The 26,204-nt window shown below is 41.1% G+C and overlaps 2 protein-coding genes across 2 annotated transcripts in view; one reads left to right on the forward strand and one right to left on the reverse strand.

The window, feature by feature from the left end:
- The window catches only part of MAP1B (microtubule associated protein 1B), a 71,330-nt gene extending 66,704 nt beyond the window's left edge, over positions 1 to 4,626 (forward strand). The window contains exon 7 of the mRNA XM_063319778.1: positions 61 to 4,626. Coding sequence (XP_063175848.1) covers positions 61 to 216 — 156 coding nt within the window. The 3' untranslated portion in view covers positions 217 to 4,626. The remainder of the gene's footprint in view (positions 1 to 60) is intronic.
- A 7,752-nt stretch (positions 4,627 to 12,378) lies between these two features.
- The window catches only part of MRPS27 (mitochondrial ribosomal protein S27), a 49,900-nt gene continuing 36,074 nt past the window's right edge, over positions 12,379 to 26,204 (reverse strand). The window contains exons 7-11 of the mRNA XM_063319698.1: positions 25,728 to 25,843; positions 22,825 to 22,927; positions 20,442 to 20,584; positions 16,942 to 17,097; positions 12,379 to 12,769 (exon numbers count right to left, since the gene is read on the reverse strand). Coding sequence (XP_063175768.1) covers positions 12,530 to 12,769; positions 16,942 to 17,097; positions 20,442 to 20,584; positions 22,825 to 22,927; positions 25,728 to 25,843 — 758 coding nt within the window. The 3' untranslated portion in view covers positions 12,379 to 12,529. The remainder of the gene's footprint in view (positions 12,770 to 16,941; positions 17,098 to 20,441; positions 20,585 to 22,824; positions 22,928 to 25,727; positions 25,844 to 26,204) is intronic.

Below are 26,204 nucleotides of genomic sequence, written 5' to 3' on the forward strand. Positions count from 1 at the left end.
TTTTCTTATCACCTGTTTCTATTGTCCGTTCCTCAGGACTTCTCCTGTTTTGTGTTGCAGGTGACTTTAATCCCAACTCATGACTCAGAAGTGATGAGAGAATGGTACCAAGAGACCCATGAGAAACAGCAGGACCTCAACATCATGGTTTTGGCAAGCAGCAGCACTGTTGTTATGCAAGATGAATCTTTTCCTGCATGCAAGATTGAACTGTAAGAATGAGACCGTGCACCACAAGATTAAACTTTGTTTCCAGAAATTCTTCAGTTCGAAAACACCTTTTCTAAAAATTCAACCCATCTATTTCAACTGCTGAACTACATACCTGCCAAATGCTATACTGTGTCATGGTGATGCAAGTCACTAATATTTTTCAGTCTTTGCTGATTGCTAAGGGAAATAATAGTATTCCCATAGTAGGGTTCAAATTACTGTGAAAATACAGATACAGTTTCATCTCCACTGAACGTTTGGAAACCATGTACTAGCAACCCCAACTGACTTCTGCATTTGCCCTCTAAAGAAACAAAAAGAGAGAGAAAGAGAGAGAGGAGTAGGAGGAGAAAGAAATAAGTAATTTGATCTGCATTAGTCTCATGGCAACTGATGTATTACTTACTGAATTCTGCTTATGCTCTCACTTGAAAATAAAGCTTTAAATTTGTATCAATCTGAGCCTATTGCAAGGGGGATCCTTTTTTTCTTTTACAAAATTAAGTTGTCTGGAAAATAAAAAGAAACAGAATGTGGCTAGGAAGGGATGTACAACCTAAATGCTCATCAGCAGTTTTCCACTTTAATTTGTACTCTGCATACTGACATACCATAACAATCATAGGCCAAATATGCACATATTCTGCACCCCATCCAGAAGTCTGAGACCTTTCTTTCAACATGCAGAATTGTGGGTCTAAGGCATGCTCCCAGTGAAAGTCCACTCACTCCAGCCAGAAATGGCCAGTCGACATGCTTAAACACCCATGTCCACTGTCGATTAACTGAAGCAAAATACCAAAGCGGTCGGGAGTATATACAGTAGACAATTTGCCTTAGGAAGTGACTTGAATGTACAAAGAAACTTGATGCACTTATTTTTTAATGTTGAGACAGCAAATTTATAAAACATCTGTGTAGGATCATAATTACACCAGTAAAGAAGTGTGAGCGTGCACGTGTGGTACTAGAAACCTATCTGACTGGTCAAACGGCTTGGTGCTATGAATTATGTATGTTAGTTATGTGAACGCTTCACTGATGCACCTGGACAGCTCAACAAGACAAGGTGAGCATTTTTTGGAAAGCTTCTTTTGTACTGTGGAAGCAAGATTGAAGTGATGTCCAGTATCAGAGTTACAAAACTTGGTGAAACATTCAGAATGATGAAAAAGGTTACCTGTGAGCCTGTACAGTATTCAACCTTCCTTTGTCTTACCTTATTTTATTTGTTTAATTTAAGGGTGAATATGGGAACAAATGTACAGAAACCTTTTTTTTAGTGCTGCGTGAACTTTTAATAGATGAACTTTTAACAAACATTTCCGTTTACAGGAAAATGCAAAGAAGACTTTTTCTGGTGAAGGCAATTTTTTTAGTAGTTTTGTAAGATAGATGAATAATGTTGCTTGAGGTTCTGGTGAGAATGAATATTGAAGTAAAATTTATTGAAAATAATCAACTGCCAGTACCTTTTGGGGGGTGGGGGAGTGGAAGGGCACCCTGGTGGTAAAATTAGTCTATTGATGATAATAGAAAATGGAATTTGAAAAGGAGATTGCGTAATACTTACAAGGGTGTAACCTACATTCTCAACCCCCACAAGATCTTGAAAAAATAATAAGCAATAAGCTAAAATAAGTCTCCTCTCCTCCCCTCTTCTCCTCCCCTCTCCTCTCATTTCCTTGTCTTTTACTCTTCCTCTTGCTTCTTCCTTTCCTCTCACTTTTCTTGCCTCTTCTTTTGCTTTTCCTTTCCTTTCCTAATTCCTTTCCTCCTTCCTCTCCCCCTTCCTTTCCTTTTCTAGACTGCTTGCAGAGGAGCTGCAGCACTGTTCTGTGATTTAAGACAGTTCGGATATTTTAGTCTCAGAAGTTTTACCCAGATTTAAAAAAATCTTGTTACATTGTAGAGGTTTGCAAATCTGAATTTAAAGAAGGTGTAAAGGCCTCCAGAATGGCCTCCAGAAAGGCCTCCAGATGCTGATCTGTGTGATTCACCATTATGGCTGGTATTAAGTTCCACAATGTAGTGAACTGTGATCTCATTTTATTTTCTTTACTTCAAAATTTATTCCAATTTTACATTGTTAGGATATTTTTCTTTAATAGGAATATGTTTGCACACCTAATTTTTATGAGGGTTTTTTTATACTGCTTTAGGGTCCTTTAAATGTGGGCCTCCTGAGGCCCATTTAATGCTGTGAATTACTGTTTGACAGTTATGGGGATTTCGATTTATTTTTAATGTCTTCTCTTTTTTTTTAGGTATGTCTAGCAATGCTGTTTTATTTATTGCTATACCTTTTAAGTCGTTAAGAATAACTCAGAATGACTGTGGCTTAAAAGGCAGATGGAAATGAATTGTGAAAACAAGCATGTTTGCTGGGCTCATAATCATTCACTTAAAATTGTTTTTGTAATACATAGTCTACAAAGTTATAGGCAAAATGTTTGGCAGAGTAGTTGTAATATTTCTACAATCCTTTCTGCTTTGTCTACTTTCTTATATAGGTCAGGTTTCAAACTTTTTTATTGGGTGGGAACAGATTTTCTGATCTTCTGACAATATCTGAAATGGTTTGTGTCTCTGCTTTGGTAGAAAATCTGTTTTAAGTACAGCAGTGGTCCTGAGACTAATCTCACTTATGCCACTTACTCCTGTGAATCAGGAGCAATTTAACTACATCAGGGAAGTTACAATCATTTGGTCCTACTGTAAATGAAATTGGAATCAAGCCTTAAGTCTCCCCAAGCAAGTTTATGATGGCTCAAGCACTTGTTTTACTTTTAAAATAATAATAATTAGACAGTTACAGCTGATGTTAAAGCATATTTGCTTTTTTGCTGCTACAAAAATACTAAAACCCTGGTCTGGCTATTCTGAGGCATTGTAATGCCCGTTCCACACATTCCCTTTCAAATGGCAATGGCGCCTGGGTGCAACATGGCGATGAACTCCTCCATTAAATCCTCTTGCTCTTAATGTCTTTCCTGCCTGTGGAACTAATCTAACTGTGCTAGTCCTAGTGCTACACAATTAGTTTAGTGTAACAGTCATCAAAATGTACCGTGTACATTAACGATGAGTGCTGTTGACCAGCATAGATTTCTAGGAGCATGGTTTGTTATTGATTACTCTAATTATAAAGATTCAATATCTGAGTGTAAAGGACACTCCATTTAAGTGATGGTATTACCCATAACAGCATCCTCAGTCATGATCTTTATGCTATTACTGTACTACTTCATATAAATCAATGAAGAACTAACTATGGGGATCCCACCTCACTCTTGAACTTGGACAGGGCCTCTCTTGCATGCCTTTTCCAAAGTCCTGTGGTGGGCCTGACTTCATTGACCTCTATTTTCAACCCATTTTTCACAGAAATTACTTTTGATTTTTCTTTTACTTACTTTACATACTGTGGTGAATGGAGATAACTATGTATATGAATGTGGGGATTTTTTAATGTCTATGATAGCTTATGCATTTTAGGAGAGTTACAGTACTCATTTACTAAGATTTAATCAATTTGTTAATTGAATTTTCAATCCCTCCCACCACAAGCAAGTTAGCTCCAAAGAGCGCTTACTGTGCATTTGGGACATTTCTGTCATACTCTTCTCTTTGCTCATATGTCGCCAGAGGTTCTTCCTCAGTAATGATGTTTTGAGAGAAATAGTAATTTTTTTGGTCTGGGTTTAGTAGAAAGGGAAAAATATAACATTTACACTTGAAAGAAACTGTAAGCTTTCATCTTTTCACTTAATAATTGAACAAAACACTAAAAGCAACTAGGGGTAAGCATTTCTTAGAATGCAATTATATTATTCACCTGGTTTAAAAATGTTTGCTATTTAAAAGAAATAAAAAGTCTGTTTGTTGTGACTTTACAAAAAATCTTAAAAAAAAAATAAGTAACTCAATAAAACAATGGCATAAAAATATAGAAAGAAAAAGAAAAAAAAAAAAAGAATTAAAAAAACAGCTTCTCCGCACTAGACTGGCTGGGAGCTCCAGATGGCAGGAGCTACCTCTTCAAGACTGGGCTGTAATCACAATGGTAAAAGAGGAAATCTGAAACATGCTTTCACGCATTTGCATGCAGCCATTATCTTTCAAATTATGGAAAGAAGCAGTCTTGTTGCTGGCTGAGAAGCACCTCACACACCTCCTCTCTCTTGTTTTGAATGGTGTTTGTGTCAGTCTGCAGCTGTGTATGGTATTATGTCTTATAATCCTGCATCACTTCTATTCTATCCAGTCATATCTAATGTAGAAAATTAGTTTCCAGTGAAAGTAATATGTAGTGCTTTTATGATATTTGTGTGCAATATCCCCTCTTCCATTGAGGATATTTGATGTAAAGGAAACAAACTCAGTTCCACAATAAAATACAAAAGTGGCAAAGTGGTGTTGACATGTTTCTTGTCTCTGTGTATGTACGTATTTTTAAGTTTTCCCTTTCCTTCAATCATGATTACCTACTATATGGGTTTTTTTCTCAAAAGATCAATGGCTATTTAAATGCTAGATAAGAACCAGTCTCTATTTAGAAGAATAAATGTGGAAGATCACTTCTATCTCTTGTGGCGTAAAACATTACCATGATGTACCATGACGTACCATGACATGGCTTCTTTTTGTTCTTGTTTCTGTATCCTTCAGCAGCATGAGAAAACACCTCATTTTCAGCAGGTACACACTGAAGGGCCCGTGTCAGAGATGATACCAAATAAAGTTACATCAAATGAGCCCACCCTGGTTTGGAAAAGAGGTCTATTCCAAAGTTGTTGCAGTTTAACAAGAGTGCACAGCTTGTCTCTGGTGGACACCTGACCACCGCTGCCCAGTAATGCCGGTGAGCGGGGACAGAGCGTCTGGGGAAGATGAGCCCTCAGTTTAGTTTTTTGACTTTGTGAACATCAGACTTTTCCTCTACTGCTGTTAAAGGGACACTGTAAGATCAGGCTTTCTGCCTTTGTATCTTCACTTGCCGCTGCATTGCCTGCTGTGGCGGGGTGCAGCAGTCAACCCTTACATCTTTTAGCTGGGAGAGATGCTCGTGACGTGAAAGCAGGAAAGGCTGGGGCAGCAGGGAGCAGGGGGTGCTCGCTCCCAGGAGAAGCAGTGGCCCTGTGGGATTTCCTTCGCCCTCAGACAGCAGTTTTTTGGGGGGCCCTTATCCATCTCCAACGTATAAGGTTTCATTTGTAACTTCTAATGACATTAACAAGAAACACTGTGCTTGGCTTGAATTGAGCTGAGCGTGACGAAGTAGAGAAAAATGAAGAACTGCCTAGGGAAGCCACTTGCTGCAAATCATATCTCAAGTAGAATCCCGCCTATGTTTGCATCAAGGTTTTTTGAGCTGTTGTGGTAGAGCAGCCCCTGATGCAACTTGGAATATATTAAAAAGATTGTGCAAAGCAGAACAGGTCAGCCTTCAACTCAAATTATTCACCTGCAGTTGCAGGGTGAAGTTCTGGATTTGCACAGGTGAGACCACCCGTGGTACCTGTGGATATGGGCCTGGTCTGTAGCATTTTGCTTGCTGCTTCCTTTCTTCAACACAGCTGCTGAGGAGAAATTTTATTTCCACTAGTGTTGTTAATGAACAAATTCAAACAGCTTATGCAGTATTTCAGATGGCATGGGAAAATAATAGTCCCTCAGACGTTTTTGGTCTATCTAAAATGAGGGATCTGTCTTGTGGCACCCTAGATTTGGAGGCTGTTTAATACTGGTTTCTAGCATTCTAGCATTGGGGAGAAAATTGTAGCTTTTCATGGTTCCTAGGATGGGATGAAAAGAGGTTTCCGGGGTCTCTTGAGTAATAGCCATGGTGACACCTCATAGATCCAGTTCATTCCCAGCATAGCAGCAAAGCTCCTGGGCTTCCTAGAGGGTGTCTCTGGGCACACAGTACTTCTGCTACGTGAGCATTGCCCATGTCCTTTACTCAGTAAACAGTTTTTGACTACTGCCTACTGCTGTGGTCCCTACTTCCATGTCCCACAGACACAACCAGTCCACAGTAGCATGAAGCCCCCCGGGCATTGTCCTCTGTTGTGCTGCATGTGCTTTCTTCAGATTCAGCCCACCAGAGGCTGAGCGATGTTGCGTGCCCTCACGTTGCCAGGGGATTTGCTGGTTTTTGACTGCGCGCTCAGCATCATTTCCAGCAGAAATGAAATACTGAGGAGAACCAAAGAACTAAATCAGCAGGCACCATAGTCTGCATGAGCTCCGTTTGCTGGTTCTCACATATCCTTACCACTTGATGCAGCTGCTTCTCTGCACCTCAGCAGCTCCAGCATTGCCAGCCCTGGTGTGAATAGCTGGTAAGGCAGGGGTGGAAGCTGACTGTGTGTCTGCTGCCAGCTTCACTGCCGAAACAATTGCATATGCCATGATTTACACATCATACTGCAGCTCAGCCCATCACAGAGAAGATAAGTGAAATAGATGGAACTTACGTCCTAATACAAACAAAGCTAAATATACATAACAATGTCTATATACACAGAGGTTACACCCTGTGTACTTGTTAAGGCACAGAAATTAATTTTGATGGAGCTTTTACAAACCTTATGTTATCTCAGCCCAGCTGTGTTACCTTCTTAGCTTAAAGAGTCGAAGGTAAACTGAACCACTGAGATACTTAAATACTTAATATGAACTCCCTGGAGTGCAAGTCAGTATTTCCAGGAAGAGTTTACAGTGTCCAAAGTTGTAATTATAGCAGCAGTTACCATGTGTAAGGACCAGAACCGGCTTGGAAGTTTCTTTCACAATTCATTTAAGGGAGGAATTGTCAGGATTTGCAATAAACAAGATATTTTGAAAGCTGAATTTTGTCCTCATAATCTAATGTGCTTGTCAATGGGGCTCTAATGCTATTTCTGTGCCTGGGGCATCTGCAATTTAGAATGGGTTGAGTGGACTTAAGTTTATCAGATGGGTTTAAGAGCAGCAACAGAGTTAGTACTATGCAATTGCTAGCTGAGTTCAGTAACAACTTTGTGATTATTGAAAGACATATATTATTTCCAGGGGGAGACTGACCCAGAGTAGGCAGCACAGTTTTCTATCACATGTTTAGTATCTTAAGATACTCTAATTCAAGAGTATGTTTTGTCACTAATTCTTTACCTATACTTCATTCTCCAGTCTTGTTTTGAAAGAGCCAATGTCCCAAGTTCAGGTTATTTGTCACTTAAGTCAGATGTAGTTTTTCTTCTGCAATCAGACAGAACCTTGTCCTCATCTCAATGTTTCCTATCATTAAATTTCTGGGAAGGTAAATTTAACTTTACTTTCCACAAATGTGCTCAAATACTCACTAGAAATACATTTTGAAAGGTTCAACTGTAGCTTCTACACAAACAGCCCCAGCAAAACCAGCAGCAGTACTTGGAGAATCAGATGCTGTTCAGTGGACCACATCTTGCATCCCTCAGAGTCAAGGGTGCAATTCCCGTTCGTAACTATGACTCCAGCTTCCCGAGGAGGCGGGGAAAGAGAGGACACTTGCTAACCTGTGCCCTGGGCTGCTTTCTGCCTGTCTCAGCAGCACAGTGATGGCTGGTCAGGCCAGAAACCCGCTTGCACCAGCCAACCTTCATCTGCAGCTGGGGTAGGTCATCGTCCTGGTCCCACAGTTTTAGGGTGACCAGAGAGCCCTGGGATGGGCTGGAGAGCAGCTGGGACAGGCCACTGGGGGAGTGAGCCAGTGCTTGAAGCTGTGGGAAGGGGACTGATACCAGCTCTGTGTGTAAGACAGCGTCTGACAGGGGCTGAGAGCACGTAGTAGTAACCTTATCTTGGCAAGGCTGGGTGTCACCATAAATAGGGCCCATCTGTGCAAGGCTTCAGGCAACCTTCATTTGAGCTGCAAGGGAATAAATATGTAATTTGCCTCTTGTGAATAATGGATAATGACCTTCAGTGGTTTGCTGGAAGTGTTCTGCCAGTGACGCTTGTGGGAGGAAGAGTTACACATTCGGTTGCCTAATCAGCAGCGTATGTGGTGGCTGCCATGGATTTGAATTGGGAAGCTGCTTTTCGAATTAAAAGGAAGAGCTTTAACCTTTAAAGTGCTGGGGTTTTTCACCTAACAGCAGCCGTCATACCAAACAGGCTTTTCATTTGTACTGGTTTCTGTTTCTTTTGGCTATTGTTGAGGGAAGGGTCTCTCCCACACCTGGGGCAACACTGCCCAGCACCTGCAAGTCTGGCAATGCTGTACGAGAAGGGTTAGTGCAGGCAGGTGTTATTTAGGCTGCTGGCCACCTTGTTTGCATGCACAGGTCAGTGACTGTGCATGCAAATGTATTGCTTCCAGCACTGTCAGATTTTCCTCCACCTTTGGCTATACACACACTATCCATGACTAGGGAAGTTATTCAAAAACTTTCATAAGGAAAGATACACTCCTGTGATTTAGAAATATACTGACAAGGGAGAAACTGCAATAGCTTTAAGCCGAATCACAGCTGTAGTCACAAATGAAAACAGGATGTGAAGGAACCTTTCTAGGAGAGGTTATCCAGAAAAAGGAGATTGTCTTACTACCAAGAAAGATTTTGGTCTGCCCCCTCCAGGAAATATTTTGCCAGTCCCATTCATGTACAGAAAGGTCTAGGCAGCTGACAGAAACAGTGCAGCAAGAAGCAGCAACATTTCAAAAAGCTTGAGAGTATCCTAGTGAGGAACTGCTCATTGGGTGGCGAGTACAAAAGTATTTTCCTTTTTTTTTAAATATATATATACACACATACACTTTCTTCCCTTAGCATCAGAGCTCCTGTTCAAGCAGCAGCCCATCAAAGGTGCTGTATGACTCCTCCACTCCCCTTATAAATGTGGCTGGCTGCATCACAGCTGGTGATGGCTATCACAAGAGCACGCATAAAGCTGGGGGCATCTGGACAGAAGGGCTTTTGACCACCTGGGCCCCAGTTTCACTCCCAGGTGTTGCTACAAATGATCTTCAAACTGTTTTTTAAGAGTAATCCAGCAAGCAGCTGAAAAACACGTTGTGTGTGCAACATGATTTATGCAAGGGGGCAAACAGCCAAGTCTGTCTTCCCGCAGTAGGAAGGAGAAAAGCAGGTAAGTCGAGCTGAGTTGGTTGATATTCCGTTGATTTTTCATGCTGCTGCATTTCTGGTGTATGGCTACTGCCTGTGTCTCCCTAGAAGGCAAGCACGTGCCTGAATTGCACTGGTCTGTGACTCACCCCCGTCCCACAACTTGCCCGTCTCACTGTTGGCCTTGCTCAAAGTTAGCAGGTAGGAGAGACCACCAAAGAGGAGAGTACCTTCCTCACCTCCCTCAGGCTTCAGCTGCTAATTCACGTTTCCAACCACTTGAAGACCGAGCTGTGCCCAGGAGTCTCAAACCTAAGGGTGCCCAAGCACTTGGTACCCTGGGCTGCTTTCCGTCTGCAGAGCCGGGGGCTCACTGCTGTCTGAGACCGGGGTGCAGGGCAAAGAGACACGGCCAGCCTCCTTGGAGAAGGGGACGAAATAGATGTGAGATGATATCCAGGAGGAACTTGAACAGGATCAAGAGTGATGTCAAAGGGGAAGCAGCGATGAGGATTGCTGGAGAATTCAGGAAGGTGCAGGTAGGCTTGCGGGAAACATGAGGATTGGCTAGGTGAGAAAATACTGGTTTGGCAGAAGCTGGTTTCTGCTGAGTGAGATAGCGGTGAGAGCTGGGGTGAGGAGGAGCAAGATGAAGGCTACTGGACCATGAAGAAATACTTGGCTGGGGCATGAGGGGGAGGGAAGAGACCCTGGTGTGCAGCCTGTGCAAGTGTCAGAAGCGATTTCTCGGTCAGAGTGATACCAAGGGGACAGATAAATGAGGGGGCTTAGCAAAACTTTTGGCACCTTAAGCTGCAAATGGTCTGGACCCTCTGCTGCAGGTCTTGGGTTTGGAGTCCTTCATCTGGCCCCAGGAATCTCCTTTGCTGCCTTCAAAGCATTTGGCAGGGAAACCCCCCTCTCTGAAGGGCAGAGGAGGATATGGGAGGAGATTCGGGCCAAGGCAGAGAAGGTTGTGTCTACACTGTTCAAGCTTAAGCTTTGGACTGGGCTCAGAGCAACTCAAACCCACAATGCCTGGAGTAAAACAAGGAGGGAACCTGCAATATTCATTAACAGGCTATTCAGAGCTTAGAGGCGAAGTTTTCTCTCTTGTTGTTAAGTTTAAATAAATGGAGAGAGGGGTTAGTTGGGGGGGAAGTGAAGCGTGCTCTGCAAGGCAACGGGCGGCAGCTGGCAGCCTGCTGGAGCTCAGTCAGCATTAGCAGCCTGGCCTATCTACTGAGCAGGGGGAGGGAGGGAGGGGGGAGGTGGGGCCAGAAACAGGCTCCCTGTGCTGCCAAGAAACAGATGCTAGCAAGAAAAAAGGAGAAATGTGGCGGTGCCCATTGTGGCCTAGCCAGACAGCGTCTCGTAAGCAACAGGATCAGCAGCTGCAATGGCTAGAGGCCATGTGTCAGCAAGGAGGGTCTTAAAACTGTACTGGTACAGAGGAGATCCCAGGAGGGAGAGGTGGTGTCTATAAAGAGAAGCTGAGAAAGGACTTGGGATGCAGGAGTGATTGTGAGCCTTTGGAAGTGCAACCCATGTTCTGATACTGAAGAACTGAAATATGCGGTCAGGGAAAGGACATGTTGTTCTCCCGTGGCTGGACTAGGAGTCATGACTTCTTTAAAGCCACCAGCTTTAAAGAAATTGTCCTTAAGAGTGTGCTTGGCCTCCTGCTCACCCTTAAGGCTCTGTAACTTCTCCTAGTAATCAGAAACAATTTCGACCAAGACAGAGGAAAAAAACTTCAAGAGACTTGAGAAAGGCTGCCCAGAGAAGTCCAATGCTGGTTTAGTTAGACGAAGCCACAAAGTCATCCACTTACCTGGAGACAGCACTCTTACTGCACTATGGGCGAAACTACGGGACCTGCTGACAAGACAGGGTGAGGGACCTTAGTGTGTTTGCTGGGAATACGAGAGGTATTTGGCGTATATGAATAGGATGCTCTCCTACACTTAAAACAATTTCACTTCACAGATCTGTTTTTACAGATCTGGACTTACAGTGAGTTTGTGATGTGAGTTTTATCACTGTAGGACTAGAGAGATGCATGACAAAACTGGAAATGTATATGAGGCCCTGTGGTAAAGCACAGTGAGACACCACTTGTTGCCATAACAAGCTGCAACACAGCAGGGCTGTTGCCAGGGTTTCCCTGTTTTCAAGCAAGTTGCCCTGCCATGATGTTGTGGTTTAGTCTGGGCTGGCCACCAAAAGAACATCCATCAAACAGCACTCTCCAACCAGGACACATGAACTGCATACAGTCGCTGGCTGCAGCTGATAAGATTCAGCAGTGACAGGGAATGCAGGCAGGGATGAATCCTGATGCATCCCACAACTAACGCACAATGATCCTTTCCTCCCTTGCCATTTCCTTGTGCTCTGTGTGAATAGCTACATTGTTTTACCAATCTGAAGAATGGGGCATGGGAACGTATACACAGCTGAGACAAGAAGGGAATTAGGTCAAAACCCCCATGAAACAACGCCCAGAATATAAAAGGAAACTGCAATGCAGTATGAGGCTCCTCAGTGTGTGCCGAGGTGATTGTGCGTGTTTCTCTACTGACCTTAAAAATGGAGTAGAACAGCACTAGGCAAGTTGGAAATTTTTAACTTCCTTCAGGGAAGGCCCATCTGAGTGCCTGCGCAAGCGTTAACTCACTAGGCTGAAACTCTTTAAAAAAGTGGTTTTAAAAACAGTTTAAAATTCAGCTTCCAACTCCATGTATAGTAGCCTGAATTTTCCAAATGGGTTGGGGGGAAAAAAAAAAAGCAATCAGTATACGTTAATCCTCTTAGTGTCTGAAGTTCAGAGTACCAAAGGCATTCTTTCCTGTGAGAAACCCCTACTGAAACAACTTGTGTTTGAAATTCTTCCCTCTTCTTTTGTTCCTTCCACCCTCTACACCTTTTATGACAGGCAAGCTACTTCTTATGCCTTTGTTTCTTTGTGTTGTCTCCATCCCACCGCCTGCCTAGCTGATGGTAGGATGAAAATGTATCATATACAATATGAAGATTTCTAAATCACATGAGCTTTACTTCAGGAAACAGGCAAAATGGTAAAAGTTTAATTTGCACATAGCAGTCACATACAGTCACACTTGCAGCAGGATTGAAGTGAAATATTAATAATGGCGAGCACTTCGGTTCACTGACAGAGGAATGCATACCACTGTGGCAGTCTTTGAGTTCCAGTACTAAGCAGATGCTTCTGCTAGCTTCCTAGCTTCCATTTCCTGCTTGGCCTTTTCTCTCATCTCTCTCTCTCTCTCAATGAGAAGCGCTTGTTCTTGCTCCCACTCCTTTAGCTTCTGCTCATGTTTTGCAATGTCTTCCACTTCACATGCTGGCAGCTTTTCCTTGACAAGTTGGGTGGTCAGGGTTAACAAGCTTTCAGATTCAACCTTGCCAAGTGAATGCAGCTTAGAGTACAGCTCCTGTCATAAAAAGGGATTTGGTGGGGAGTGAGAAGGAGAGAGCTAGTCAGTCACAAAATAATCAGCCACAAAATACTTCCCTGTAACAACCAATACATTGCTGTTTGAATCTAACTGTTACCTGGGCTATACAGGCCAGGTGACTATTTTATCCCAGCAAAGTGTTTTGACTGTGGTAGCTGGTACCATTTCTTGAAATGCTAACCTCTAGAATAATTTTTTTGAGCAATGAAACTAAACCAATGAAGTTTAATTTTCATTAACCATTGAAATTCTCTTTATTTTTCCAAGTTCAGTTATCTTGTATTAACAAAGATCAGCTGACCAATCAACTACAATAAATACAATCTAAACACCTTGGGTTTTGTGTCTTACCTCAAAACCAATTGAACGATTTATTTCACACTGCCTGCACTAGCTTCCCTCTCAACAGATGCACATCACTTTAAATGCTCTCTTGCTAACAGTATACTAAGTAATGCTCATGATTCTTCTTCCCAACAGTTACTGTGATCTGAGGCTTGACTATGCTTACACAGACTGTACAACAGCTCTAAAGCAAGGGATATTTTTTCAGGGATATTCTACACTGAAACTAAGAGCAGAGCTTCAATAAGAAACTGTGCAGCATTTCTTTCTTGAGCTTTACTTATCTAGATTTCATGCAGTATAAAAATGTTAATTCACTTCAGATGATGAATCATCCAGTGATGCTATTTCTGGCTTTCTGGAATCTTTAGCCTGATGGCTCACTAACAATCTGATTAATTACCTTAAAAGTGCAGATACACAACCAAGGAGGAGTTTCCTGGGGGAAAAAGATGAGGTGGCGCTGGTGATTCTTTACCCCTTGCTCACTCATTCCATAGCAACACATTTACCGGATCGTTCTTTTAAATAAAACGTTTTATTGAGCCCAGCACTTGCAGAAATGTTTAAAGTAATACATGTCCCAAAGAAAGGTGCATCCATGCTTTTTTCCTGGGCCCTTTGAAGAAAACCTATTGTTTTGCATTGCAGGACGATGGAAAGATGTGGGGATCATTCATCTCCAAACAAAATGGCAATCCTGGAGCCATGCAAATATCCATACTTCCACTTCCAGTTATCACTGGAAGCTTATGTGCAGTGCTGCTGGCCCACTGTGTTCCCCTCACCCCAGCCCATGCTGTCAATAATCTGCAAAGGCACGGCCCCACAGCTCCTGTCTCGAGGCTCTGCCTTGTTCTTATAGAGGAAACTATGATGTCCCTTCTGAGGTCTCTCCACTTCTCTCTGCCTTAGCCAATACAACTGCAGGCTTTGTTGTGTTTTGCCAGACCCTTGAAGGTTTGAACTGGACAGACAGCAGACTAAAGACTCTTTAAAATGCTAAGCATGCAGGTCTGAAGGGCTTGGGTATTTGGCTCTGTCTGGTTTTTGATTGTACGATAAAGAATGGAAACAAAACCAATGGCTTTGAAGCTAATGGACTAAAACCAAACTCTAATATTTAGGTGTATTTATCTCTATTTTGTTTGAGATGTCAGTAAGCATATAATGCATCAGTGCGAAACATGAAGAGACCATACAGCTTGGGTCTGGGTAAGAAATCTGACAACTATACTCGTATTTACAGATTAGATGCTCAGTTAAACATAACTGGGTTAGATCCTTCAGACTAACCACTACCAAGGATGTGCTGAAAACGGGGTTTTATGCACTGATTCTAAGCAGTATGAAATGGAAATAGAGAAAGGCAACAAACTGGAAACTAGCAGGATTTCTCTCCTAAGCCATTACTGGTACCACTGAACTCCTGCAATCTTCCTTGCTCTGCTGTGCCATATTAACAAAACCAATGTAGGAATGCAGCGCGCTCTATGTCACGCAGGTACCAAAAGGGCACATTACTAAGTGGCTAAATCATTGATTTTTATAAGCAGTTTCCAGGGCTCTGCATGCAGACAGTTAGAGAAGGAGCACTGATTTTAAAGAGGGTGTTCCCAGCATTTATGTGATGAAATGCTTGCCCACTGATCATTGACACAGATGGATGGAATTGCCTGAGGAACACTGTATGGGGTAGTGAGCCTCAGCATACGTGATCTGAAAACAGGTAATTACAACACAAATGACAGTGTCAGACACAGAGTCTAAATTACAGCTCTAAAGGCTTTATCTGGAAAGAGCCAAATGCCCTCAGGTCCTGTTTGTTTTAGTGGAAGTGAAGGACACGCTGCCTCTCGCACATCATATCTGTTAGGTTGCCATGGCTTTTTCAGGTACTTCCAGAAATGACTGTTCTGAAGGTTGGTATGAGACATGGAGTCCCAAGAATGTGTATAAAAGCCATGCAGAACAAGCTACAGTTCTAGACAGGAACTGTATGTCTGGAGAAAATCCACATGCTTTTTCCTCACATACTCGGGTGTATGCCTTGTGAAAGAGAACCTGGCAAGCAGGAGACAGAAGCAATTGGTTTTGAGCTCAAGGAGAAAGACTGGGACATGCTGGCTAATGCAGGTCTAGACGAAGTGCAACTGAAGTGTTTCCAGCAGCAGAAGTGCAAATCCTGTGTTGGGATTACATCACACAAGGGGCAGACGAACTGTGCTTGGACAGCAGCTGTGATGCCAACATCACCAGGTTGCTTCAGAGCTCTCACCTTCCCTCAGACTTGTATGGATTTCTAGTGAACTTCTCTGCCCTATGAACCATGTCCATAGGTGTCCAGAGCTGGACACTGGGAAGACTGGCTGGTGCTGGCCTAAAGAATTTGAGAGAAGAGTCTGAGAGCTCTTTCAGGCTTAGCTGAAAAGGCATTCTGACTTGAGAGCTCCTTATCTCATCCAGACAACAAGAAGTTATGGTTTATTTACATATAAATTACTGTTGGAGGGCTATGTCTTTCTTATATTCAGACTTTTCTGGTGACAGCTTAGAGCTAAGCATTGGGGCTGCAGTTTGTTGGCTCAAAGTCAGGGCACTCACTGCCACACAAGGGAATACCTGAACTGGCATTAATTATGGAACTTGTGGAAAGGTTGAGGTGAGAAGAAAACTACCCTCTTGGCACTACTCTGTCCCCAAACTGACATTTAGGCCTTCTTTTGAGCACTCTGCATTATTTTCTTCAAGGACAGACAATGGATAGACAATGAGAGACTCATAAAAATGTCTCACTCCCTCCTTCAAAGGGCACTTGTGTTTACCTGATTCACTGGAATTAATCCAGGCATTAATTATCACATGCTGAGCACCAACTTATTTCCAAACACTTTAAAAGTCCTAAGTGCCTACAAAGCAAGTTAAATATCTAAAGATTAGTGGCAAACAATTTATGTAAATAAAAATTAAAGAAAGGAAAAGTGTGTGTATGTGAGGTGAAACCATATGATACTAGTCTTTTAACTTTTGAAATTTCTTTGGAAGAACAACAATTTGTATCCACAACAACTCTCCAAGGTTGTGACAGTAACAATGGAAACTGATGGGCTATGAAAAGAGTACTGCTCCTGGAACTATAAGCCAGATTAGTTTCAACCTGGGGTATTTGATTTTTACCACAGCACAAATCAGAGATGATAAAATAAAACAAGCTCATTATATAGCTATGAGATGATCAAATAAACCGCACTCATTGTATAGCTGTTCGCTAATGAACAACTGTTTGCGTTTCATATTGTTATCATAAGCGTAACAACCTAAAGATAAAAGAGAGGCGATACAGCCTTACTTAATTCCCCAGACTGGAAGTATAGGATGCAACATTCCTACTTAATTATAACATACACAAATGGGCAATAAATTCAGGATGGTCTCATGTCTATTACGATTTATTTTAAGGAGCAAGAGCCCACACAAGGTCAGATAATGGAACTCTAATGACATACCACTTTTGTGAGCAGGATTGGATTTATCATTTTGATGGATGAAAAGTGAAGATAAAATCCCAGCAGACAGACAAAAGACAAGTGGCCTTGAGCGTTTATGTCTTTGTAGGCTGCTGCTTCCTATTTGAAGAACTGAAAATGTAAGGTGATGTCTGTTTCAAAAATGCCAGGTAGGACTCATAATGCACTGAACGGGTGTTAGCCTATTAGCCATAATAAGCCATTATAATATTTTCTAGTATATATTATGGAGATGTATTACATTTTAGAATATTTAGATAAATGAAACTCTCTTACCTTGAATCGGCTGTAGTACTTGGGTGCTTCAGACTGCTCTGTTTCTTCTGATTCTGCACCCTGTGACTTCTGCTCTAATTCCTTGACTTCTTCAGCCGATTCTGGACCAGGTTTTGCTTCAAGGACAGACCGCAAAATGGTCTCCAGAGCATCAATCTGAACAACCACATTTGTTATTGTTAGCATAAACAGTTTGGAAATACAATCTCAGTAACACCACTCTTATGTGTACAAACAACTCCATGAGTTACAATGTGTTTTGAGATGACTTCTGTGTATGATGAAAAGAAAACCAAATTCTAAAAGGAAATGGGACTTATTCTTGTAATAATTTTGTACTGTACTTGGGACCTTTGAGGTTGGACGTTAAATCCCTGCAAGAGAACAACTCCAGCACTCTCTGTCAACAGTAAAATGCCCCGTGACTCAGATGCTGACTGGTATTTGCAGATCTGTCAGGTGTTAGGCAAATGTCTCCTCTTGGCCTGATAGCCGGCCATAAATACTAATGCTAAGTGGTAGCCAGTATCACTAGCATCACACACAATCACAGATACATCTAAATAAATTACTACTACGGAATGTTTGAACAATATAATCTTTAATAGATCATCTCAATACCTCTTTGGTGAAAAGCAGCAGGGAAATCAACTGTTCAGCCACAAGAACATTCATTCCTATCATTATTCTGATAATCTAACAGGAAAAATGGAAATGTAGGCATGTAATATATTGCTATAGGTGTATTTTTAATCTGTGACACCTCTGTTATCTTCATGCTTTTGTCTTTTGAGGTGGTAAGAGAAGCACCCTCTCCTAACTGCAGTTGTAGCAAAAGACTGCATTAGCTTCACTAAGGGATTTGGTAAATTATTTCTGTATGTATTATTGATACAAAAGACGGAACTAATATATGGGTGCTGCTGCTGTATTGGGAATAACATGATCACCATAAGTGGAATTATTGGATGCAGGCTGCCTGCATTTTAAAGTTCTTTTTACAAATGCAAAGAGATGTTGTCCTTCCACGAATCCTAATTCTAAATGTTTAACTGTAGGATAAAATAACTCTGTGTAACCTTTGAATCTGTGATGCTTTCTCAAAGCAAATGGGATCTTAATACTTACAGTTTCATTTTTCTAGCATAAGTATATAATGCTAAAGGAATAAAAATTAGGCTTATTTGAATAACATTCTTGACACTGAAATGTTATCTTTAAACTAGCAATACTGAAACAGGATGAAATAAGCAATGAAATAATAACCATGAGCTTGGAAATACATATAGTCATTTACAGACTTTCTCAGACAACTGAAAAAACCTGAAACTGTTTTGGTTGTTCACAGTTAAATGCACAGCACAACACTAAAACATTATTTCTGTTATGTTGTTAAGATAGTAATGGCAGACAGAAAAGAGACACTATCAGTCAGAAATGAATGGAAGTTTAAAAGCTGAAAGAAAAGTGAGTGACTGATAATGACTGGGCAAATCACTTGAAAATGTTTACACCAAAACTGCAGTTAAAAAGTTCATTTGAAAACTTCCCTTTTAGATAATTAAATTTATTCAGCCAGAAAATAATACGACATTTTGGAAAAGAACCAAGTTCGCAAAAAACAGGGTTCTGTCTTTCTCAAGTAACTCCATGTCTGTGCAGGCATGCAAGGACAATGATTTATAACACAGCCCATCCTTCTCAGTGCTATGATATGGATTTACGAGAACTGCATAATGGTCAACCTAGTTCTGACCAAGAGAGGCTCAGGATACTACAGGAAAAAAGGCTTACGGCACTTCAGGTTGTTTCCATCATCTCTGCTGCTGAATTCAGTGAAGCTGACTGACCCCAGTATTGATCTGGTCAGTGCGTTTAGTCCTTCACCCTTAGGAATACTGCATTTTAGTTGGAAATAATAATTAAAAATACCTTGTAATGATTTTAATAGTAAAATCTTAATGAGCAGTTAGGTAGAAAAGGCCAGATGATGCAAATCAATACACTGTAATTACTTTATGCCAGATGAGGATATGGACCAACATATTTTACTTTCAGCACTGGGGTCACAAAAATGCATTAGACAAAAAATTATTTTGATAATAACAAACCATCTAGGCCTGCTCTTGGTGCTCAGTTTGGTGAAACTTATGTGACTTGCACTATTGTTTATATACTGCTACCTAAAATCCAAGTGAGGCCATGTATCTCTTCAGGGAAGTCTCTGAGAGGCTCTCATGGTCACTGCTTCTTGGGCTCTACTACTGGCTTTGTACAGACACTTGTAGCATTACTGAGCAATCAGTGACAACCTTGTAAGTTCTTAGGTGTTCACTGAACAAAGTAAAACATGTCTCTGCGAAGAAAGCACTGCTAGATATTGCTAGCATTTACCATTTTTACAGTATTGGTACACAGAAGGATGGGATCTCCTACAGACCTGTTGTACTAAAGACAGATGCAATTTCAACAATAGGATGTTCATCTACAACCCAGAGCAAGGTGAGGAGTTCCATAATTTGTCTAGGGTTTGTAAGCAGAAAAAGTCACAAACATTATTAGGCTTTCTTCAGACTTGGAGTAGGGAAAAAATACCCACAACCATACACCCAAAGAGGTAATGCAAAATGGTGGAAGCTGCAGCTGTGACACTTCCTTCCTTGCACTGTCCGGTATTACACAGAGCTGCTTCTGAGCATGGAGCAATAGATAGGAGAACCTGCTGAGCAGTGTCCTGGCCTGTTCTAGCGAAAGGGAGACTGCCATCATCAGACACACCTTCAGGAAAGAATTCCAAGAAAAGGAGGTGAGTTCTCAGTGCTGTTGCTATGCTCCAGCCCATGTGGTGGTGGTGGTTTCCTAAATTACTCCTCATAAGCTGTCTGATTCCAGGATCAGCCTGATGCCCCACAGCACTCCTAAGCCCCAAATCCCTTAGTCAGTGCTGACTTCTCAAATGGACTAAATCTATCCATCCTCCACAACTGAAGGCACTACAACCCTTCTAGAAATCACTCTGTACCCTTTTTGGACCAGTATCACTCAGCATAGTATCATCTCAGAGAGCACAGAATACATGGAAATAACCATGAGAGGAATGAAATGTGATATTCCATCCTCAATGCTAAGACGCATGTCTCTGAGTGAGTTCAAAAGCTTGGGAAACAAAGATGTCTTCCCAGCCCCACAGACATGTGCTTTGCGTGATGCAGACTCAGGTGTCTCTATAGGGAGGGGAAGGTTTAGGAAACATACTTAAATGGTTTGTGGCAATAACAGACATTCATTCCCAAGGACATGCCAGTAGATATCATCACTGGCTCATCAACTGAAGCAGTGGTTCTGTTGTAAACATTACTTCTTCTCCTCCTGTCTTTCAAAGACCTCTGAAATATTGCTGGGCCTCTTCTCATTAGCAAGGCACAGAATTCACAGGTTTTAGTGGAGTTTGGCTTATATGAATTTCCCTCTGTTGAGCAGCTTACAGCCTTCATACTTACAGCTTCTTTGCAGATTTTGCTGTCCCCTGACAATGAAGCCACATTCTCCATCACTTGCAAGGCTCTATTCAAGTATCCAGGTGTCCACATGAGTGGCATTAGATTGTATACAGCTCTTAGCCCTTTATTCAACTCCACTTTTCCTGTGATAAAAAAATACTTTAGCATTAGTACTTCAACACTTGAGTCTTAACAGAATCTATATGGGTTGGCTGTTTTTCAGAAGTGACAGCAAGTGTCTTGGCTTCTGTGGTAAAAAACCACACTCTTCTACAAAGCTGCTCTGACAGAACTGCTATTACCTTATTTTATAAGAGTGACTTCTTTTTGCCAAACTTCATGACTATTATACGTTTGTTTCTGGCTCCTCCCCATTCTCCCTCCTGCCTCACCTAGAAATTTTGTCCAAATGGAAAAGGTGAAAAGTGGTCAGGTTTCCTGGTTTTCTTGCAGTTTTAACAGCAGCTCTGAGCAGGATGTCTGAAGATCTCAGACAATGTATCCTTAGCCTGCAAGCACTTACTGTGCAGCACGTGTGTACTGAATCCCAGGCTCTGGACTCACTTTTGTGGCCTTTAGGGTGTACTCACACATGTGTCATGGCCAGACTGTACGGTATTTACAGTACATGCTCTGGCTAACTATACAGCTTAGTACCCCTGTATCTGCTGGAGCTTCCTGAGAGGAAATATGGGAGACCTGCCAAAATGAAATTTTGGTTCTTGATTTAGGACATTCTGTGCAACAAGGTCTTCACTGACTTCAGCACGACTTGTGATGCGTAGCACCATTGACTATGTGGCTTTTCTTCTGATGGTAATTATTAGGGAACACAAAACTCCTACGTAATAGAGAAAACATACATCATGTTGTAGTTCTTGAGTACTAATTTACAATGATTGTCACTCTAATGTTTTGATTTTGTCATTGTCAATGTAACAAATAATACTGCTTCAGTGTAGCTAACGAGAGTTGTATCCAAGCCCTCAATCTCATTTGCACTCTGGCTATAATGACACAAAACTATGAAACACACCTTAGTCTCCTTTACATGGAAGAGAACAGTTTAGGAAAAGCAAGGTAATAAGTGCACAGACAAAGCTTATAGACTATGGCTAAATTTAAATAGCTGAGGTGCTTGAGGCCACTCTGTGCCTGTAGACATCTTTCACTCTCTCAGAGGTCGGTTCCATTAGTGTTGGCAAGACTGTGGAATACGTGACATAACAGTAAATAGCTTTTGATCTACTGAATGTCAATGTCATGGAACAAGTACTACTGCTCACAGACAACAGTAAAGTGCATTTTTGAAATACAGCCACTACTGAACCAATCTATATGACATAAAAAACACCCTAAACTGAATGCCAACTGGACAGCAAAGTCCCTATTCGCATCAGTATCTCCACTGGATAACAAACTACAGCTCTATGGAAAATCCTGCTTTCAAATTAATTTTCACATTTATCCCCTTTTTGACTGAAATGAATTTTTGGCTTACAGTAATGATAAATCCAAATCAGTATCCTAACGCTGCCACTAGACATCATATCTGAAGAGGCCACATTTCAAGAACCAGTTCACTTTTTATTACCCTCAACAAATTCTACAATAAAATATAATGCAGTAATGGAACAACTTCACAATAATACATTTTTAATTAATAATTACTTTCAAGTAAATAATCATTTTCTAGAGAAGGACAAAACCTATCTGCGTTATATTCCTCTAAAGGTTAGAGGAAATTGAAGAATTACTTACCCCATTCCCCTTCCCTCCAGTTCTGGATATACTCTGATCTAACTGCTGTTTAATAATATAGCATACCTTTAGCCGTGAAGACACCTTAACAGATACAGGATAAAGGCACTGCTATCTGCTGTCCACAACAGAAACATTAACTTTACAGTGAGTAGTAAATGTTCTAAACATAGTGTTTTTCAGGCTGTGATCTCTGAACTTCTTGAGGTTTAAGGATTATTTTAAGAAGCTCACTAACTAGAAAAAGAGTCTATTGTCTATAACTTTAAATTCATGTGATGGAACTCTGTACTTTTGTGAGTTTTTTTAAATTTGTTGGTCCACAAACAAACCAAGCCTACTGTTCTTTAAGAACATCTTTTTTTCAGCTGCCAATCCAAACCTGCAGGGAGCCCTAAAGGAGATTCTGAAGCTGTCTGATAAAGGGCATACCATTCAAATCAGACTTACAAAACAGATTCAGCATTAAATTCAGTCTGAAATTGTTCCTTCCACTACTTCTGCCTTTTTTTTTTTCCTTAGCCTCCTCCTTTATTACATTTTAATAAAGCAAAGATACCAACTTAATTCAGCCACTGAGGACAAGAGGAAAAAGACGACTGTGAGGGAGGTTAAAACTTACCAAGGAATGCATAGCCATACAGCTGGGAGCTAAACCCCACAGTGTTTGTTTGCTTTAGACCTGTAAGCACGAGTGATGCTCCAAGATTTCTCTCCTCTTCCCACTGCAAATAATGTAAACTAAGTAAGTGCTCCTTGACAAACACAAACATAAAATGGCAGCAGCCAAAACCAGAAAACATGGCTTTCATCAGATGTCTTAGCAAAGAATCATTAAACATGTCTAAAGTTCAGAGTTACAGTATGTATATCAGGCGAAATAGTACACAACCTACGGAGGAACACCTCTCTTTCCAGAAGACAGTAAAAGATGAGTGTTTGAGATTTTGCATGGAAGTCAATCAGTGCGTTTCCTTCAGGACAGAGCGTTACACTGATTTACGCTGGCTCAGCTCTGTCCCTGTCCTTCATGACCTACCACTTGCTTCAGGCTAACACTGCTGAAGAAAAAAATTACATGGCTTCTTTATTACAGCAGCCTTTTCTTTTAAGTATGTGGTAAGATACATGCTTCACCGTCCCTCACTAGAATTGGAAAATGCTGGGAGAAGACTATGCTGCTAATGACTGCTCTGAATCCAAAATCTGCGCTGTGGAAAGAGCATATGCAACTCACCAAGACCACTGTATGCTTCAGGATTAGAAGTACAGCTGTCTCTCCAGCTAGAGAGAAGTACCAGCTGTCTGAGCAAGACCACCAGTGATGGCTAAAGAAGGGTGCCCAATCAGTATGGACACTAAAACCACAAGAGCAGTGTGAATTTTGTTTTGCTGTGGGATAGTACAGTACATTTTTCAAGACCAGAGAAGCACAAACATCAAGGGTAAATGTCTCTTCACTGCAAATGAAAAGAGCTGAACAACTCCCATTGCTAAGAAAATGAGGAAAAGGAAGCTATAAAAGGCAACATACTGGAGGAAGTCTGACTCTCTAATACATGTTTTTTGTGCCAGGGTACTTCAACGTCTTATTACCTTATGACCGGAAACAAATATCCCTGGTGAAAGGAAGAAGCCTTCTGAAAAATTCCCTGAGGTACACTGACTCTTAAAAAGCAAAAGGGTTCGACCTTCTGGTTTAATGCATTATTCAAAGATGTCTTTTCAAGGTATGGCATTTTTTCCTGTCTCCATTTGGGCGCTACAAGAATTTGCATGTTGTCATCTGACACAAAATACCATCACTGGACAGTCAGGCAAGGTATTTGACTGACCTGGAAAAGGGATACAAGGACATAGGGCTGTTTTGTGCTGAATTCAGCACTCCAGCTGAATGTTACAGGAAAATCAGGTGCAACTGGAAAAACAGGGCTTTTAGCAGTTAGGTTCTTTCCAGAGCTTGCCTGTTTGGCTCACAAGAGCTGGAGGAACTGCAAGAACTTAACACTTTTGCAGTGGAAGGCAGCAATCATATGGAATGTTTGCAGCAGTCAAGGAGGAAACTCTCTCCAGGGAGAGACAAGACCTGTCAGGCTTTCAGTGGTGTTTACAACGGCAGAAACATGGAAAGATCTCTATCATCACTGCTATACACACTAAGGACTAACATAGTCAGATTGCCCAAGATTCGGCTTTCAAAGTTAAAATTCATTTCATCAGGCTGCTGGACCCTAAGCTACAGCCAAAGGCCTGTTTGCAACAGGACACTGGCTGACCTGTCTCACACTTTGGGAAAAGGAAAGCAGCTTAGCAGATCTCATAACTCTGTCTACCCCCACTTCTGAAATCAAACACAGCAAATTGGTACTGAGCATTATGAGGTGTTGAATAGCACTCTGTATAGAACTCTGTAGGGTGTATACATATAAAAATATGGCTTACTGCTGGTCTTTGGATAGGTTTATTTCAGAATGCATATTAAATAAGTCACGGTTATATAAATATGCTTGCCTTAAATGTATCATAAGTCCACACCACCCTTGCTTGCATATTCTTCTTTCACGAAAAGCTACACATATTGACATGTGCTTGTCTTTGCATCGAGGATACACAAACATGGACAAACACAATGTGAAAATGAGATTTTTGGTCCCTCTGCTTCTCATATCCAAGTCATCAAGTGTACTTGACTTCTGGGGAATGAAGAATACAGAACAGGGCAAAGGCACATCTGTTTTCTATAGTGAAAGCTGAAATTACAACCCAATTGAGTAAAACCTTAAGGCATCTGTAATACGCATTTTAGAAGATGCTTCATGTAAGACAAATGGAGGCTTCAAGCATTTTCCTTACGGATGACAACATACTATTGAAGGCCTGTGCCAAACCAGATGATGGAGTCAGCCCTTTGGTGACACCTAACTGAGCCCCTTTTGCAAAGGTAGAATAATGCCACTTCCAACAGCCTTAACTGGTGTGTTGGCCATAGGCAAGCAAGATGTGACTAAGAAACGTTGAAGAAAGGAGAAATGTAACAAATTTAGTTTTAAAACAAATACATACTAGAAACAATACACACAAAACAAATGGGATAGTAAAAATCCCAGTTAAAATGCACTATAATTCTGCAAAATCGCTGCTACCAACTCACCTTAACAGGGTCCTATACAATAGGTGACACAGATTTTTTGTGTTAACTGATAGAACCCTATTTGAACTGAACTGAAATGTCATTTCATAACCTTCCAATGGGCATATATTACATCTGAAAATTGCAACACACCTTCCCTTTCAGATACAGGAGCAAAAGGGGTGACAAGTTATTTAACAGCTTTCATATTTTGTTGTTTCTTTTTTTTTCTTTCTTCTGCAGTTGTAAAAATCATGAAACAAAAATGGAGTATTTATTTTTTCCAGGTAAACTTAGGGAAAATAAAATATATTCAAGATTGAATGCCCAACTGATTGCATGATGACACGCAGAAATGAAGGCTTTGTGTATCATTTTGAGTGTGGTCAGCTTACCGTACGTTCAGATTTGGTTGCCAGATACTGGTACAAAACATAAAGAGAAAGAAGCTGTGTTGAAAATTCATCAAAACTTTCTTGCAGCATGATCTCTGTTACTACTGACATAGCATCTACGGAGGAAAACAATACCTAATCAGCAAGTACAAACATACACAGCTCCCTTTCGCACCCACTCATGTTCACTGATACTTTATTGCTGTAGTATGTTTTGAAGTAGTTAGGGAGAAAATTAAAGATTTTTTATGGTTAGTAGTATAGAATTAGTCTTACGTACTTGGGTTATTCAAAAACACTATGAGAAGGAAGAATGCGTTGAATAGCATGAGACCACAGCAAAGGAGCTTTCCAAAGTTACCTTAGCTCTACACTCTTCAATTGGCTCTTCTTTGCTCAGCTCTTCATTCACTAATGTTTTTTAAAAAATCTCTAAAGATGCTAAAAATGACTTCTTTGTTCTTGTGCTTAGATTAC

Source organism: Chroicocephalus ridibundus, chromosome Z (genome assembly GCF_963924245.1).
Source record: "Chroicocephalus ridibundus chromosome Z, bChrRid1.1, whole genome shotgun sequence".
In the NCBI taxonomy this organism is placed as follows: domain Eukaryota; kingdom Metazoa; phylum Chordata; class Aves; order Charadriiformes; family Laridae; genus Chroicocephalus; species Chroicocephalus ridibundus.